Source organism: Mesoplodon densirostris, chromosome 4 (assembly GCF_025265405.1).
Source record: "Mesoplodon densirostris isolate mMesDen1 chromosome 4, mMesDen1 primary haplotype, whole genome shotgun sequence".
NCBI lineage: Eukaryota > Metazoa > Chordata > Mammalia > Artiodactyla > Ziphiidae > Mesoplodon > Mesoplodon densirostris.
This window is the reverse complement of record NC_082664.1, coordinates 147,260,883-147,279,164: the sequence shown is the minus strand read 5'-3', so window position 1 is coordinate 147,279,164 and position 18,282 is coordinate 147,260,883. Positions and strand designations below refer to the sequence as shown.

General features: G+C 43.0%; 1 protein-coding gene across 6 annotated transcripts in view; it reads right to left on the bottom strand.

The window, feature by feature from the left end:
* PRC1 (protein regulator of cytokinesis 1) overlaps positions 1-18,282 on the bottom strand; it is a 28,259-nt gene continuing 9,977 nt past the window's right edge. For 2 of the 6 annotated variants that reach the window (XM_060097399.1, XM_060097402.1), the window contains exons 2-15: positions 17,052-17,184; positions 16,564-16,686; positions 14,642-14,875; positions 14,396-14,566; positions 13,217-13,366; positions 12,764-12,911; positions 11,824-11,960; positions 9,232-9,327; positions 7,768-7,914; positions 7,438-7,548; positions 4,475-4,585; positions 3,074-3,250; positions 2,706-2,747; positions 1-1,169 (exon numbers count right to left, since the gene is read on the bottom strand). In XM_060097399.1, coding sequence (XP_059953382.1) covers positions 1,098-1,169; positions 2,706-2,747; positions 3,074-3,250; positions 4,475-4,585; positions 7,438-7,548; positions 7,768-7,914; positions 9,232-9,327; positions 11,824-11,960; positions 12,764-12,911; positions 13,217-13,366; positions 14,396-14,566; positions 14,642-14,875; positions 16,564-16,686; positions 17,052-17,184 — 1,852 coding nt within the window. In that variant the 3' untranslated portion in view covers positions 1-1,097. Of the gene's footprint in view, positions 1,170-2,705; positions 2,748-3,073; positions 3,251-4,474; positions 4,586-7,437; positions 7,549-7,767; positions 7,915-9,231; positions 9,328-11,823; positions 11,961-12,763; positions 12,912-13,216; positions 13,367-14,395; positions 14,567-14,641; positions 14,876-16,563; positions 16,687-17,051; positions 17,185-17,797; positions 17,833-18,282 lie in introns of those variants that run through there. The other 4 variants (XM_060097398.1, XM_060097403.1, XM_060097400.1 and 1 more) reach the window with 4 other exon arrangements.

Sequence of the window (18,282 nt, the reverse complement as noted above, 5' to 3'; positions counted from 1 at the left end):
TATAAGTACACACATTTTAATTTATTTTTAAGAATATTTATATTTTAAAATCAGGACATTTATATGTATGCCTAAACAGCATGGCTGACACAGACCAAATCCACACTGGTAAGCTTCCAAGAACCATTTACTGTGCTGCCAGTAGTACTGGTGCAGGCAGACGGAGAATAAATAATAGTGCTTTGGGGAGCACAGTAGTGACTGATACATAGGGTAGGTAAAGAAGGAGCCTCATCGTGGATGCTACAGCAGGAACAGCTCCCCAGTACTGATATGTGCAAAGTTCCAGATCTCCACGACAGAAACGGCCCAACCCATCCAAACAGCCTCCCAACTTGGCTGGCAAGTGCAGAGGGTGGAGGAACTCAGGCACAGGGGGCACAGGGATGGGGAACTGGACCCAGAGAAAAACTGAAGAAGCAGAGTTCAGACAAGTACGTGTGTTCACACACATACCCCCACAGCACTGGCCTATATAACAAAACTGTACACAATTTAACAAAGGTGCTCCCAGCCTCCCTGTCACCTCTTTGGCTGTGAGTCAGGCCATCCCAACTTCTGACACACAGACATCTTCATCAGGAGGAAGGCTGTCTTGTGTGGTGGGGACAGGCCTTTAGGTGAGAGCAAAGCTACTGAAGCTATAGCATTAACTGAATATCCCTAAACAAAAAAGATGTTAATTGCTAATTATAAGTGTACAAGCCAAAAACTACATGTACCATACCCCAAGCTTGGGCATAGTCAATCATTTAACTACACAATGGTGAAGTAAAACAAGCCCTTGAGCATGCTTTAGCAAGTACAATTACGGGGTAGGGAAAGAAATTAGGTTCGATATGCTAAAATTTACGCTTACTGCTATGAACTATGTTTTAATGTATTTCTTGAGTCAAAATAAAACCAAGTGTCTAAGGACGTACTAAGCTTATGATGGACTCTCGTCTGTAACTCATTCACTTCTGTAAGTTAGGCCCATGGTAATGGAACCTGTCCAGGCTTTCAAGCACATCTAAGCTGAAGAAACATTAAAGCCACCCCTGTATAATTAGGCACAGGGCATAGGAAACCTTAGCTGGATGACTGATCAGGGCTTCTCAGGACTGGATGTTGGTTGAATTGAGGATTCGAGAAGTAGCATCAGATTTGGAAGCCTTTGAAAGTTCTCGCTGTTGAAAAAAATAACATCAGTGGCGTTACTGTCCCCTCTCGTACATCCCCTGCCCTTGTAAGCACAGGTAAGTGTCAGCATACAGCCCCGCACAGGCTGTGTTAGGAACAAAAGGGGAGGGACTCTGAACATCTTAGTCACAGATTAAGCATGTGTACATACGCCCCTTGATCCCTTTCCTCAGCCAGTCCATTCTATTAAAACCTCACAGAATAGAAATCCCTTATATTTCACAAAGTACTCTCTTTGAGTTGTCAAGCTAGGTAGGCAACAAGCTTTGGTCTTTTGAGCCCTTTAGGAAACAATGGGCCAGAACATATATCTACCAATCCCTGGGGCTGAGGGCCTTGTAACCTGCTGGTGATTTCATCTCATGCTGGAGCACATGGTATAGAAGCAGAAGACAGCAGGAATGACCACTGAGACAGGACAGATGTTAGTAGAGGTTAGTCTACTGGCTTCAGTGCTGCCTGGTGGAGTCTACCAGCCATAGCAACCAAAACCAGAAGAATCTCCCTCAGCCTAGCCAGAGAGAAACAGATATATGTAAGCAGCAAGTGGATGAAGTGGGCTTGGCTGAGCAAACAAAAGAGAAAGCTGGACTCTGTCCAGCAATCAGCTAGCCAGAGTGACAAATACCCACCTTCTATAGGTAGAACCACCCCTGTCAAGTAACTTGACAAAAGTAAAAGAATATAAAGCTAGCTTCAGTGCTCAAAATGAACGATAGCCTTGGGCAGCTGTCACATTCTCCATCACTGCAGCAAGAGAGTCGATGCCCTAGGCTTTAACTCAGTATCCCCCACAAAGGTGAGGGGCAGGCTTACCTCTCAACAGCTAGATACTGAGGGAAGAGAGAACACACATTGTTAAGGAAAGCGCACTGCAGTTAAGTGTTGGTAAATGTGGAGTACGTTACTAGGAGCTGAAGAGCATTGTGGGAAAAAATTACTTTCTTCCAGTGCCTCATATATGCTTTAGCAGCTCAATGTGGTGGAAAATAGGCAAAGGCAAAGAAACGAGCATTGGCTAGCTCAGAGTAGACAGAAAGTTGGCAATTCAGCTCTGAGGGGTTAGTAAGACATATATATACTCCAGGAAGTAATCAGCACACAGGCCAAGAACCTCATAGGCAGCACACAGCTGGGGCTCCCCTCCCCACGTGGTGGGGCCTCTATTCCTTGCAGCACATTGGAGGCCTTTAATGTCACAACTGGGGAGGGTGAAAGTTTTCTTTTGTGAAATAACATGATAAAAAAACTTTGCCTGACTTTAGATGGGGCTGAGAATCCAATTCAAGTCTGAACAAGTTAATCGGCAGGTTAGTCAGTCTGTTGGGAACTTAAGCCAGATATTTATTATTTCTGAAGTCTGTATTAGGAATTCCTGCTTCCTTTGTTAAAAAAAAGGTTTTATGATAGTACAGCTGAGATTATTGGTTAGTGTAGCCCTGTGCCCAGATGGGAATGAAGCCAGCAGATGACAGATCAGTCTGGAAAAGGGACATGGGAAATGCAGGGGTTGCCATACAGACCTGAAGCCCAACAGTGGAGCTGTTAGAGAGGGACGGATCCTCCTAAGAACGAAGAATTGAGACAATTACCAAGAACTCCACCAAGAGAGTACCAGGGCAGTGATGAGAAGGCTCACCTCCTGCAGCCAGGGAATGGTATTTCTTACGCAGAAGGATCCAGGTTAAATGTCTGCTTGCTGCTGCCATCTTTCTTCCTATACACCACCCTTAACCCACCCCCACCTCACGCCATGGTCAAGTCAGGAAAGGGATTCTCAGCCTCCAAAGAACTGCCCTAACTAATAGCCTGGGTGCCCTTGGGAAGATACCCACTCTGCCCCAACTGTGTGCTCCCCAGGGACTGGTAGATATTAGAAAAGGTGAATTACCGCAAACTCAGAATAGGTGCTGGCAACAGAATTAATGCTGAAGTTGCGTCGTGGGGGGGTCGAGGCAGGGTACCCACCGCTGAGGATGCTGCCATTGAGCTCCAGGTTCTCCTTGTTGGCTCCATGCTTGATGCCACGGGGTGTTTTTTTCCCCGAACAGGTGGAAGTGGTGACTGGCTATAGAGAAAAGAAAGATCGACCAATGTATCATGCTTATAATGACCACACACACAAATTATCCAAGGCTGATACCATCTTTATATTATTCGTGTGTCTGTAATCCTATACTTCTGGCTTATTTTATTTTTAAAATTTTTATCTTTTGGCCACGCCGTGCGGCATGTGGGATCTTATTCCCCAGCCAGGGATCAAACCCACACCCCCCGCGTTGGAAGCATGGAGTCCCAACCACTGGACCACCAGGGAAGTCCCTACTTTTGGTTTAAAAACATACAAATTCTTAATGATCTGCAGAACCCTTATCTTGAGCATAGTCTGTAAAATACCTGAAAGACTGAACACATTTTAGCACGCACTCCTCACTCCCTCCTTGGGTGAGAGTACCTACCTGCATCTAGTTGTCCAGTGTCACTGGGCTGGAACCCACATGCAAGGACCTCGCTCAGTAGCAACTGAAGACCAGGCTTTGAACTAAGCCTATGGAAACTCTTCAGTTTCCCAGTCATATCCCAGTGCTTCCTGTGATACCGGACGGGGCTCAAAATGACCATTCTCTTCTCTCATTTAGTTTTTGACAGATTAGCTAGCTTACATCTGTCAACTTTCAGCATCTCGATAACCGAATCCAGGGATCTTAGAAACTGGAACAAGTTAGGTGGGGCCCTGTATGGCTGAACCATACTGACTCCTTTTTGTCAGCTCCGTCTTAGGCCTACAGTCCCATCCCCTCCCCTTCCTGCATGACTGAGCTTCAGCTTACAAGGAATGAGGCCAAGCCAGATAAGTTCCCTATCAACTTTGACCCTTGCCTTCATCTGCTAAGAAAACTGGAAGAATGCCTTTTGCTGAGGTAGATGATTAATGGTCTTGAGACCCTGGCAGGAGGAAAACCACCCAGTTCCTGTCACTACAGATGTGCTCCTCCCTAGTGGTCAGATTCTATTTTTAGCTTTGGCCCCCTTAAATCCCCCCGTATCTCTTTCGCACTTGAGTGCAGCTGCAAATGCCTCTGGGTCATTGTCTGCCCGATCCTGCCTGTATGCAAGTTACCCACAATAAACTTCATAATTGCACTTTATGAAGCTGCCTGCTTTGTTTTTCGGCCTCAAAGTTCCTTCTCAGTCCAGAGGACAGTATTCAATCTTTCCACCTCCCAGCAGTCCCCGGAGTACATAGGTTGGGGCAGTGTCGGGGATGTGCTTGTACACAGAGCATACTAACCTTGCTGCCAGAAGGTGGAAGGCGAGACACAGGGGAGCGGCAGACTGTCCCCGAAAAGACAGGCCGAATGCTGCTGTTGGCCGTAGCATTGGACACAGTGGTAGTGTTCAGCTAAGGAGAAGAAAAGAGATTACTGATGTGAGATGACATGCTTAGCAGCCCATCCCTACACTACAGAGAGTGAGGATGGGAAGCAGTCTAAGATTGTTTTTCATGGTGAAGAGCTTTGAGGACACCTGTGAAAAGCGTTCAGTGTTCCATAAAATGGGACAACCATTTTGTTTCCAAAAGTTAAACAGACAACTATCGTAAGACCCAGCCATATCATTCTTGGGTATTTACCCAAGAGAAATGAAAGCATATATCCATACAAAGACTTACATATAAATATTTATAGCAGCTTTATGTGTGGCAGCCAGAAAACTAGAATTAAGCCAAATATCCATCAACACAGGCAACTAGATAAGCGAATTGTGGTATATACATCCAATGGAATACTGTTCAACAATAAAAAGGGGTAACCTACCGATACATGCAACAACAGATGAAAAAAGTCAGACACAGAAGTATACATACTGTATGATTCTATTTATATAAAATGTTAGAAAATGCAAACTAATCAATAGTAACAGAGCAAAGCTGCAGTTGCCAGGAGCTAGTGGGAAGTGGGTGGGGGGAGGGAAATGGGTGGTAAGGGAAGCAAAGAGAAAACAAAGGGGCAAAAGGAAACTTTGGGTGTGATGGGTATGTTCATTGTCTTGATTGTGGTGAGGGTTTCACGGCGCATACATATATCACAGCTTATTAATGGGTACACTTTAAATATTATGTGTCTACTTTATTCACTAAAGCTGTAAGCTTTTTCTTTAATTGGAAAAACTCTAGGTGGATTAAAAACCTTAAATGGGATAGCAAGACTATTCAGATATAAGACACAAACTAGGAAATACAACACAGGAAAATATCTGTGTGCCTCAGGTCCTGGGTAGGTTATTTGCAAGTACAAGCCATTAAGAAAACAGGTTGAAAACATTTTTACTATATTGATATTAAGAACTTTTTGTTCATCAACAAAACACCATAAAGAGTAAAAAGACAAGCTATAGGGACTTCCCTGGTGGCAGAGTGGTTAAGACTCTGAGCTACCAATGCAGGGGGCCTGGGTTTGATCCCTGGTCAGGGAACTAGATCCCACATGCATGCCGCAACTAAGAGTTCGCATGCCACAACTAAGGAGCCCACCTGCCACAACTAAGACCCGGCACAACCAAAACAAAACAAAACAAAAATGACAAGCTACAGAAGACACATACAAATGCTGGGAAAAGCTACTGTAACACAACTGACAAGGAAATAGCATCCAGAACATACAAAAAATTCCTATAAAATGTGCAAGAAAGAAACAAATGTTCCAACAGAAAAACTGTCAAAAACTTCTCAGAATAGGAAATCCAGAAGGCTAATGAACATGGCAAAAGGTTCAACTTCATTAGTAATTAGGAAAATGCAAACTAAAATTATAATGAGACATTACTTCACACCCATCAGATGGGCAAAAATTGTAAAGTCTGAAAATATCACATGTTGGCAAAGATTGGAGCCAGCGTAGCACTTAGGCACTACCACTGGAAGCGTACATTGTTATAACTGCTTTGGTATCACAGACTGAATGATCAGTGCAGCCAGCACTTGAGAAATGTTTGAATGCAGCACTCTTGAGATCATGGGCCGTATCACTTAATCTTTGTGTTCTCAGCATCTAATAGAGAGATTCTCAAACTTTTAATGAAAACAAACCTTTCGAACTTCCCTGGTGGCACAGTGGTTAAGGATCTGCCTGCCAATGCAGGGGACATGAGTTCAGTCCCTGGTCCGGGAAGATCCCAAATGCCGCAGACCAACTAAGCCCGTGTGCCACAACTACTGAGCCCACGTGCTGCAGCTACTGAAGGCTGCACGCCTAGAGCCCATGCTCTGCAACAAGAGAAGCCACCACAATGAAGAGCCCGCGCACCGCAATGAAGAGTAGCCCCTGCTCACTGCAACTAGAGAAAGCCCACGCACAGCAACAAAGACCCAACACAGCCAAAAAAAAAACCTTTCTAGAATTTTATAACACGTTTTTTAAATTTCGTCACATTATTTTCCTAATAAAAAATTAAGTACCTAATATCAAACAATAGGGAACTAGTTTAGTAAATGACACTATGTCAAAAGAATAGAATATATAGCTAAGAATGAGCATGTTATTTGAAGAAAGTTTGATGCTATGAAAAAAAAAATCACAACCAATACCAACTAGGGAAAAAGCAGAAATCAAAATCATATGTGATCTCTATTTTGTGAAAATACACTATTTTAAAAAGCTTTTTACAGAAGCAGGAAAAACACCAAATATTCTCATTGGTTCTCCTGGAGTTACATTACAGGTGATTTTTAAAACATTTTATGTGTTATAAAATATGAGTTGCAAGGGAAAAGGAAAATAATGCTCCACTTCATTTATTAAAGAAACGGTTTTAAAAAAACAAAGGAAGAAAGAAAGAGAGAAAGAAAGAAAGGAAGAACTCCCTGATTTCCTGCTCTAGAGATTAACGAGTATTAGGTATCCCATTTGCCAGGCATAAAAGTCTTCTTTCACATAGTGCCATGGTCACTTGTTGGAATTACAGAATGAACCTCTGAAGGTTCTCATCATTACAGAATGTTGGCAGCTGCTGGCTCCCGAGTTTAATCTGGGACTCAACAACTGGCACACATCAAAGCTGGCCACTCCTCGACTGTCACTGTCAAGACCCTACTCAGGATTGAACTGCAGAATTGCATTCACACTGTCAAATGGACTCAACCTGGAAGGCTAGAAAAAGTCTTTCCCATCTCTGCAGGACAGAAGGCAAGAGATGGGCAGAGCCCTAGCCTCAAAAATGCCTCAGACATGGCAGTTCATGCAGCTTCGTGTTTACCTTGCGCACTTTGCCTGGCGTGCCAGGTGCCAGTCCTCGCCGCTTGCTGGGTGTTCGCGGAATACTGCCATAGAGCATCTCTGTCTCAGTTTGCTTCTTGTTCTTTAGTTGCTATGTGAAAGTCAGAAGCAAGAGTGACAAATCCCAGAAGGAGAACAGGTCTGAGATGGGGGCAGAGGCAGGGCCAGAAATCTAGCGCAAGTCTCTGCACCCAGAGCTAAAAAGAGCTGCCATGAGCTACTCCTTCTTCATCCAACCTAGAGCCCTGGCAGAGACTCTGGGCTGCTCACTCATGCTATCTTCTCCTCCTCCCAAACTGGGTTCACTTACTCGTTCCTGCTTGGCTCTCTCTTTCTCCAGTCGGTGCATATCCCACTGTTCTGTGACATACTCCATGAATTTCTGCCCATTCACCACAAATGCCTTTGAATGCTCCTGTTCCCACATTTCAATCCTTGCTTTCAACTCCTCTTCCAACTGAGACCAGAAACAAGGACATGTTAATTACTTCAAATTTTTGGTGTGAAGCCCAAAAGAAATGATTCTCCCAAAGAATGCCTCCTCCCTCCCCAGAGTATCATTAGCCTGACTTCAGGTAGCTGGACCCACGTGGGAACAGGTTGGAGCGGCCAGAAATCAGTCTTGGGATGGTTCATTCATAATACACATGAAGGTGGGAAAAGGCGAGAACCCAGAGCCTGACCACTACAGTTTTGGCGCCCAAAGTTGGAGGCAGCACTGGGGGAGACCAGCAACGTTAAATACGCAGTGTACACTAGAGCGGCACTCTCTGGGCTCCAATCTGGAATCTACGTCTTACTGGCTGTGAAGAGGTAGGCAAGTTACTTAAGTTCTCAGTGCCTCAGTTTCCTCATCTGTAAAAATGGAATTAATAATACCAACCTCTTAAGGATGTTGTGACAATTAAATGAATTAATAAAATGGAAAGCACTTGGAAACAGTATATGGCACTTAATTCAATAAATGTTAACTATTATTATTAAAATAGAGAATAGTGGGCTTCCCTGGTGGCGCAGTGGTTGGGAGTCCACCTGCCGATGCAGGGGACACGGGTTCGTGCCCCGGTCCGGGAGGACCCCACATGCCTCGGAGCGGCTGGGCCCGTGAGCCATGGCCGCTGAGCCTGCGTGTCTGGAGCCTGTGCTCCACAACGGGAGAGGCCACAACAGTGAGAGGCCCGCGTACCGCAAAAAAAAAAAAAAAAAAAGAGAGAATAGTAATGAAGTCCAAAGCACTTTCTCAAAAGGTTACCTGTGTTACGGGCTGAATTATGTCCCCTGCCAAATTCATATGTTGAAGTCTTAATCCCCAGTACCTCAGAATGTGGCTTTATTGGGACACAGAGGTAATTAAGTTAAAATGAGGTCATTAGGGTGGGTCCTAATCCAACATGACTGGTAGCCGTATAAGAAGATTTGGACACAGACACAAGCAGAAGGAAGCCCATGTGAAGATACAGGGAGAAGACTACTGTCTGGAGCCAGGAGAACAGCCTCGGAAGGAAGCAGCTCTGCTGACACCTGGATCTCAGACTTCTAGCCTCCAGAATTGTGAGAAAGTGAATTTCTGTTGTTTAAACCACCCAGTCTCTGGTACTTTGTTATGGCAGCCCTAAAAAGTTAGTAAAACTTGATATTCAGTTGCTTGTACTAGGTAGGCCCAGTATATACTTATTATCCTTTACCTAAGGAAAAATGATTCAAAGCAAGAGATATACAAAAAGTGAGGCATTTTGTAGCCAAGCACCAAAAACTCTTTCAGTAACAATATTACCTTAGGGAGTGTTTTTTGGAGCTTGGCTCGCTGCTTTTCTTCTTTTAGAAGATTTCCTCCACGATTTGTAAATCGACTTGGATCTGAAGCTTTTCTCTGTGAAAAATACATTTTAATTAGAGTGAACCCCCGACAGTCAGACCAGTCACGTCTGCTAAGAATCCTCACTCTCATAAACAGATACATATTTTTAGGGAGACTTCAGAATTTTGCATTCCCATCCACTTTTAGCAGTGAGAAATCGTGGCTTTCTAAGGCAGGGAGTGGGGTGTGAACACTCTAAGGCATATGCAAGATCATACACTGGGGTGCAGGAAAACTAGTGTTTCCTTTTTAGTCTAAAAAGTAAGACAGGCTTTAATATTTAATGCACAATGTCACTGGCTCCCTTCCTGAGTTCAGATGTCACCAACAGGAAATGGGGTATGTGGAAGGACAAGGGGGAGGTCTACACTCAGAGGGTTTGGTGGTGGCACCCCTACTTGCCCACTCACTTCCAGCATATTGAGACAATGCAGCTTAAATATGCTCAGTTAAGGAGTTTATAGATAATCTGGTTTTTATTAAATTAACCCTCACAAAATGGACAAAAAATGTAAAATGTTAGGGTTCTTATTCTTTTTAACTTTTCTGTTTTTTGTTATTCTACAGTGTATACAGTATATCAGAACAGTAATATAAGTGTATAATTTGTAAATATAAATTAGGTGAATACACTAAAAAATGGGGCAGATAATCAGAAAAGTTTAGAAACAATCTTGACAATTTGGGGGCCAAACTGATAAATTCTATTTCCTTTCCAGACTGCTTGATTATGAGCAATAACTAAAAGGAATGGTAATTAGTTTCTTATTTTTTCTTAAATACTGGCATGTAAACAAGGGTCGCTTACTTGGCTCTTTACTGTCTGTGTGTATGTGTGTGTATGTGTGTATACACATGGTTTTTTTTTTTTACACTGAAGTATAGTTGATTTACAGTATAAGTCTCAGGTGTACAACACAGTGATTCACAATTTTTGAAGTTTATACTCCATTTATAGTTATTATAAAATATTAGCTATATTCCATGCTGTACAATATATCCTTGTAGCTTATTTATTTTATACATAATAGTATGTACTTCTTAAACCCCTACCCCTTTATTGCCCCTCCTCCTTCCCCCTCCCCTCTGGTAACCATTAGTCTGTTCTCTGTATCTGTGAGTCTGTTTCTTTTTTGTTATATTCATTAGTTTGTTTTATTTTCTAGATTCCACATATAAGTGGTATCATACAGTATTTGCCTTTCTGAGTTATTTCACTAAGCATAATACCCTATATAGATCCATCCATGTTGTTGCAAAAGGCAAAATTTCACTCTTGTTCGTGGCTGAGCTCTTTATTGACTTTTATTACTCCTTCTTGCTTTCAACCAGAAGTAAGGAGTAACTGAGGACTAGAACACTTGCTCTTAAACAGCTGTGAGCTCTCACAGTTTTTTCCACTTCTGAGTCCTAGTTTGTTGCCTGGAAACTTGAAGGAGCTAAACTCCAGATTCTCTAAAGGCCTGTTCAAGCTCTAATAGGACAAGTATGAACCTGAGAATGAGTCTCCTTGAATTTCGTGCCCAAGGTGCTTCACTTGCCTCGTCCTAGTCCCAGTTCTGAGCTCTAAAATGCTCTAAGGGAATCGATTTGTGCTAAGTCTATCAAAACAAAAGGAGGGCCTCCCTGGTGGCGCAGTGGTTGAGAGTCCGCCTGCCGATGCAGGGGATACGGGTTCGTGCCCCGGTCTGGGAGGATCCCATATGCCGCGGAGCGGCTGGGCCCGTGAGCCATGGCCGCTGGGCCTGCGCGTCCGGAGCCTGTGCTCCGCAACGGGAGAGGCCGCGACAGTGAGAGGCCCGCATACCGCAAAAAAAAAAAAAAAAAAAAAAAAAAAAGGAATTCAGAGTACACAAATGTGCTCCAAATACCCAGGCAATTTTCTAAGATAATAACAAAAGTTGGAAGAGTACAGGATGTTAGTTGCCTGTCCCAACAGCCATTTTTCTCTCCTTCCGTAGTAATAGAACCTGAATTTATCTGCGATAGTGATTCTCCCAGCCTCGCCAGTAGTTGGTGTGGCATTTAAGCAGAAGTGCTGTGAAGAGAGCCTGGGAAAACCTCTTAGAGGGGGTGGAGGAGCAATGCCTTCTGTGTTCCCTCCCCCACCACACTGCCTGAAATGCTATGGTGGGAGCTCTAGAACCACCCTGGACCAGAAGGTAAGATCCACCCCGTAGTGGTAAAGGAGCTATGAGCTGGAGAAGCCTGGGACCCCCTGACTGTGGAATAGCCATACCTGCCTTGCACTGCCTACCTTTAGACTTCCTTTATGCAAGAAACTTCAACCTTATTGAAGGCGTTAGTTTTGGGGTTTTCTCTTACATGTTTCTGCATATAAGCTTGACAAATACAGATGGGTTAGCAGTAATTTACAGACTTAATGATAAAGATGGTATTAGAAACCTGGTATAGAGCAAAGGAAGCAGGCCTCTGACTCTATACAGGGAATGCTTTCTTAACACTTCACTTTACTCTAAGGAAAACAGACAAAAACTAAGGCAGTACCTCGAACTCTAAGAAAAGCTTCCAGCTTTCTTCCCACTTCTGGACCCCTTCAAAGAGTTCTTTGTGAACCTCATAGTAGTTTCTTAACCGCACAATCTCGGCATCATGGAGTTGGAGCAGATTTTCTGTGTAGTCCTCTGCAAGATATAGGCCCAGTAGTTTTAAAAAATCCCTCTAGTGTTTAGTATCCCAATTTACTAATCCCTCATCCCCCTAAAATGGAAACAGAATTTTCTTCCTTACAGTAAAAATGATACACGAGTAAGTGTATGTTGTGGATAATAAAAGCCAGGTTTGTCCCAATCAGTCTGGTGGTACTAGAGACTAAGGGACTAGGGTGTGGACTAAAAGGACTAAGATTCTCAAAACTCTGTCATCTCTTGCCTTGTCTTAGGTTTCTTTCATATTCTTCCTTTCCACCCTGCCCAACAGAGGGCTGAGTCACAGAAAATGTCCAAAAATGTTGAATTTAGTAAAGACGGCTTCATCTTTATATTCAGTTCAGGTCAGACTAGAATTCCATTGGGCCCTGGGGTCATACTTCATGGGCTCAAATGTGGGCTCTGCCATTTACCTGTTGTGTGTCTCTGGGTTAGGTTGTTCAACATTTATGTGCCTCAGTGTACTCATCTCTTGACATGAGAATTAAGTCAGATAATCCCGTTAAGAGTCTGACATTGCGCCTGGCACAGAGTAAGCACCTGCTAAACTTGAGCTTCACAACTACATGCTACAGAGATATACTGCTTCAGAAACCAAGAGATCCCTTATTTCCCAATAGCATTTGCAAATGCTTATTTGAACGGGAATGGCAATTTATGCTGAATGGCCTGGAAAGGTAGCAATGTCTGTTCAGTAGAGGAAATACTTCCCAGTGAATGTCTGCACTTGTAAAAGACAAGTGAGCAGGCCACATGAAGAGCGACGCTTCTGTACGAACCAGAATAGTAAGGGGCAAAAGCTTGTCTCTGCTCCTGGCTATAAAAACACTGGTCCCAGTACTGAGCCAGCTCCACTCGTATTGCCTCAATCACTTTCTTCATGTTTTGCATTTTCAGTTCTTCCAACCGATCCACTTCTAACTGCAGCTGAAACAAAGAGACCTGTTAAAAGTGCTTGTCATACTTGTATATTCACATAGGTGTGCAAAATATTTTCCCCCTTTTTAATAAAATTACAATACAAAACCACAGAGGTAAGTCAACACTCTTTATAACAATGATATCATAGGAGCCAGAAATCTAAGAAACATATGCGAAAGATAAAAGATGAGCAGGCTACTGCCACTCTTTTCTGACGCTTGTCTTAAAAACAGGCTCACTCAAGGCAGAAGCTGGTGAAGACATCAGACTTGACACCAAAATGCTGACCCAGCGCCCTTTGGGTTTCTTACCGCTTTCCGGACCTTGGCCTTTGACCCAGTCATAACTGTGGCCACAGCTTCTCTCTCTTCTGCAGGTATTTGCAACCTATCCCAGAGTTCTCGTATCTGCGCACGCAGCCCCTCACACACTGCTTCGTTTTGTGATTTTCGCATTTCCAGCTGTAGCAAGGAAAGCCAGTGGTTATAGCAAAGACAGCAGCACAGAGAAAACTGGCCCTCTGGCTTCCCACAGAGACACATCTGTACCCACATGGAGAAGAAGCACTTTTACAAGACTGTGAAGAGGTGTGTTTTCATGACTTCTGAAAACAAACTGTAAGGCTGTCATTATGGTAGGATCTCAGACCCCAAGAATTAGGATTCAAATTTTTAATTAAAAAAAATTTTTTTTTCAATTAAACACTAAGTTAGTTCAAATGATTATTATTATTTCATCCAAAATCTCAATTTCAGGGGATTTCCCTCATGGTCCAGTGGGTAAGACTCCCTGCTCCCAATGTAGGGGGCCAGGGTTCGATCCCTGGTCAGGGAACTACATCCCACATGCATGCCGCAACTAAGAGTCCTCATGTTGCAACTAAGGAATCCACAGGCCGCAACTAAAAAAGATCCTGCGTGCCACAACAAAGACCCAGCGCAGCCTAAATGAATGAATGAATAAACATTAAAAAAAAAAACTCAATTTCACATTCTCAGAGCTATATATAAATTAAGGTTTTTGTTTAAAAAAATCAAGGTTGTGTTTCATATAATACTATTATTATTATTATTATTTTTTTGGCTGCATTGTGTCTTCGTTGCTGCAGGCAGGCTTTCTCTAGTTGCGGCTAGAGGGAGCTACTCTTCGTTGTAGTGCGAGGGCTTCTCATTGTGGTGGCTTCTCTTGTTGCGGAGCACAGTCTCTAGGCATGCAGGCTCAGTAGTTGTGGCACACAGGCTCAGTAGTTGTGGCTGGCAGGCTCTAGAGCGCAGGCTCAGTACTTGTGGCGCATGGGCTCAGTTGCTCTGCGGTACGTAGGATCTTCCCGGACCAGGGATTGAACCCGTGTCCCCAGCATTGGCAGGTGGATTCCTAACCACTGGGCCACCAGGGAAGCCCTATCTCATTATCTTATAGGAAAAAACTGCATTTTTCTCAGACTGCTGGATACTATGGAGATCCCAGGCCATAATTTGAGTAGACATTACCTGCCGTAGCAACTTCTGTAGTGTTGCAATATTTTCCAAAGATAAACAAAAGGCATCTTCATCTTCACAGACCACATCTCTTTCAAAGCTTGTGTCTGGTGTGTGTTCTAATTCTTCCATACACAGTATGATCTGTCTCTTTATGTTGACAAACTCCTCACGCCTAGATGCCTATAAAAAAAAGAAGATTACAAGATACCTAGAGGAAAGTCAAATGACTTTTAGGAACTATGAATGTAAGCACACCTTTGTTTCCCTCAAAGTTGCCACGTGTTGTCTAAACTGGCTCAGCTCTTCTAAGCTGGGAACTGAGGTGCTGTCAATGTCATAGTGGGGCATGCAAAGAATTTCACACAGTTCTTGATCTTGTTCTTGAAGTAGTTTCAGTTCTTGTTTTCTCTCCTTTTTCTGTTTTCTCATCAGTTCTACCTGAGTGCGCAAATCCTTTTCTAGCTGCAAGATGGTCGTCTCTCCGTCTTCCTGTATGAGACAATGTACTATTGTTAAGGTTCCAAGAGGATTTCTTCAAAGGAAGAGAAGACAACGAAAGAGGACTAGGATGACAGACTTTTAGTTAAACTTAAAAATAAATAGGGCTTCCCTGGTGGCGCAGTGGTTGAGAGTCTGCCTGCCGATGCAGGGGACACGGGTTCGTGCCCCAGTCCGGGAAGATCCCACATGCCGCGGAGCGGCTGGGCCCGTGAGCCATGGCCGCTGAGCCTGCGCGTCCGGAGCCTGTGCTCCGCAATGGGAGAGGCCACAGCATGAGAGGCCCACATACCACAAAAAAAAAAAAAATTAACTAACTAACTAAATAAATAAATAAATAAATAAACTTACAGCTAACAGAATATGGCACAAAGAAGGTCCCCTAACAAAGGTCCCCAGTAAGGAGAGGTACCAGGGCACTTTTACAAGAGGTAAAAATTGGTTGAAAAGCTTATTTTGAACTAGCTATAGGGTAGTAGATTTAGCTCCTAACTAAATGTTTATCCCAATGACCCTAAACATCACTCAACCCATAAAAATCAATGTAGTGCTCCTTGCTCTACTCCTAACTGATACGCAGGAGAAAAAGAAAGTGGCAGTTATATGTCCTATACATTTTATTCAACATTGGTGAACTAAGAACTGTCATATAATTTAAGGGAGATGTACCACTGTACATCTAACTTCTCACCCAATTTCATATTGAAAATTAAAAAAAAAGACTAAAGAAACTATTTGTCCAAAATCAATGATATTTATGCCATTTGTGTTGATTTCAGGAAGCTCTACTGATGTCACAGTCTGCCTGACTGCTCTTGGCTACCAGAAGTGAATTAGCCTTAACCCTTTAGAGACAGTCTCCTCCTCCTAGGCTGACTCCACTGAGATACCCAGGCAGTTCTTTCTGTAACAGGGAGAGGGACATGAGACCTTATTGGTACCACATTAGCCACTGTGTGCTGTCCTTGCACCCACATCTATTCTAATTACCTTCCCAATCTCCACGTTTGTCTTCATTTTTATGATCCCAACACTGTTTTTACCAGTTCTAACCAGGGATGTTTTGGGGTCCCTCTGTCATCCATGTCATGCTTGCTGGTGTCCTCATTCAAGTCCGATTTGTGCTGGACCACAGGACAGCAACCTCTCAGCAAGGTACACAGATAAACATGGCATGCCCTGAATTTTACTACACTCTCTTGATATTCCAGCTGGGAGACATCTCTTCTCAAGTGGCCATTCTGGCTCGTTCAGTGATGTGTAGCTTTCGGGTATGAAAAAATCCACAGAGGTGGGTTTTTTGGGTAACTTTTCTTTATATTACTAGTCACTTTTGTTTCCTAAGTAGCTCTCTTCACTTTCTTTCAAAGAAAGAATGGAATGATATCATCTATGCCTAGCTCAGAGTTTAAAAAAAATTTTGTGTCCTACAAATTGATAGTAAGAGGCTTGTTTTTGATTAAAACATTGCAACACTTAGCTGCTTCACCTCTCAACAGGGCAACCCTTCACATAAGTGAAAATTGCTTTGCTGGAACCTAGTAACTAGGCAGCACATTTCCCCCATTTCTCATGTCCAGTATCAGCCCTACAAGGAAACTTTCCACCTGTAGCCCCAAATCAAAGTTCTTCCCTAAATCTCAGACCCAAGCAGGATCCCCTGAAACCCTGCCATGTACCTGAAATGGCTCGACATGTAGCTCACTGCACAGAGTGTTCAGCTCTTTTTGGCAGATGGCTATGCTTTTGATGAGCCTTTCCTTCAGGCTTTCCTCTTCAGCAATCATCATATCCAGGAGGTCCTACGAGAGATAAAACAGTCCCATAAAAGTTTTGGGTGTTTTCTCCATTGGCCTCAAACAACAAATAACACCAAAACCCTTATAATTTCAAATTTTAAAGGAAGGACTTAAACAAAACCAGGACTTCCCTGGCGGTCCAGTGGTTAAGATTCTGCGCTCCCAAAGCAGGGGGCACAGGTTCGATCCCTGGTCGGGGAACTAGGATCCTATATGCTGCATGGTGCGGCCAAAACAAACAAACAAACAAACAAAAAACCAGGAGGAGCCTGTGACATCCTACTGTCACTTCTATATGCTATCTTAGATGAGACACCAACATCCTTACCCCTGTCCCACTACAAAGAGATCAGTATTACTCAACTCACCTTGATATGCTTCTTTACAACCTCAGTTCTTTGTAACCGCTGGTCCTCTGGAATCCCAATCAATTCCCATATTTCCCGAAGGTGATTCAGGGCTTTCTGGAGACATACTATGGACTCCTCTGCCAGCACCTCACTAAAAAGCAAAAGAGAAGCCAGCTACATGAGCCACTGCCTCCAGACTAAAAGCAGTATTTACAGAAACTAAACAAACTAGTTTCGCAGTGGGCTCAAGGCCAAAACAAATTGAAAACAAGCATTCAGCTTAACTCATCTTGAACACTCCCCTATCCTTCCCCCTCCAAACACCACAACACTGGCAAAGCAAAATCCAGTATCATATTATCAATTCAGTGTGGAAATTCAATCTTATGAAAAATACTCAGAATCTGGACTTTGATCAATGATTCTACCTATGGCAGTACAATACAGAATTTTACACGCTTTTATTAAAGAAAAAACAGACAAAAATGTCAGCTCCTATAAAATAGCCGGCAATTTATTGCGATTTTGTTACTCATTTTTTTCCCTTCCTGTTTTTTGAAGCTATAATTGACATATATAGCACTGTATAAGTTTAAGGTGTACAGCATGATTTGATTTACATACATCATAAAGTAATTATCACAATAAGTTTAGTAAACATCCATCATCTCATATAGGTACAAAATAAAAAGAAAAAAATTTTTTTTCCTTGTGATGAGAACTCATAGGGTTTAGTCTCTTAACAACTTTCATAAATAACATACAGTGGTGCTGGGACTTCCATGGTTGTCCAGTGGATAAGGCTCCGCACTCCCAGTGCAGGGGGCCCGGGTTTGATCCCTGGTCAGGGAACTAGATCCCGAGTGCATGCCGCAGCTAGGAGTCCACATGCTGCAACTAAAGATCCTGCACGCCTCAAGAAGACCTGGCGCAGCCATCCATAAATAAATAAAATAAATAAGTATTTTTAAAAATACAGTGGTGCTAATTATATTTATCATGTTCTGTATTACATCCCTAGTACTTATTTATCTTAAAACTGATTCCTTATAACCTTTTGACTGCCCTCATCCAATTACCCACCCCCAGCCTCTACCTAAGACTCTAATCTCTTTTTCTATGAGTTTGTTTTTGAAATATAATTGACCTATAACACTATGTTAGTTCCTGTTACAGAACACAGTGATTTTATATTTCTATACATTTCAAACTGATCACCACAATAAGCCTAGCTCTGATATGTCACCAT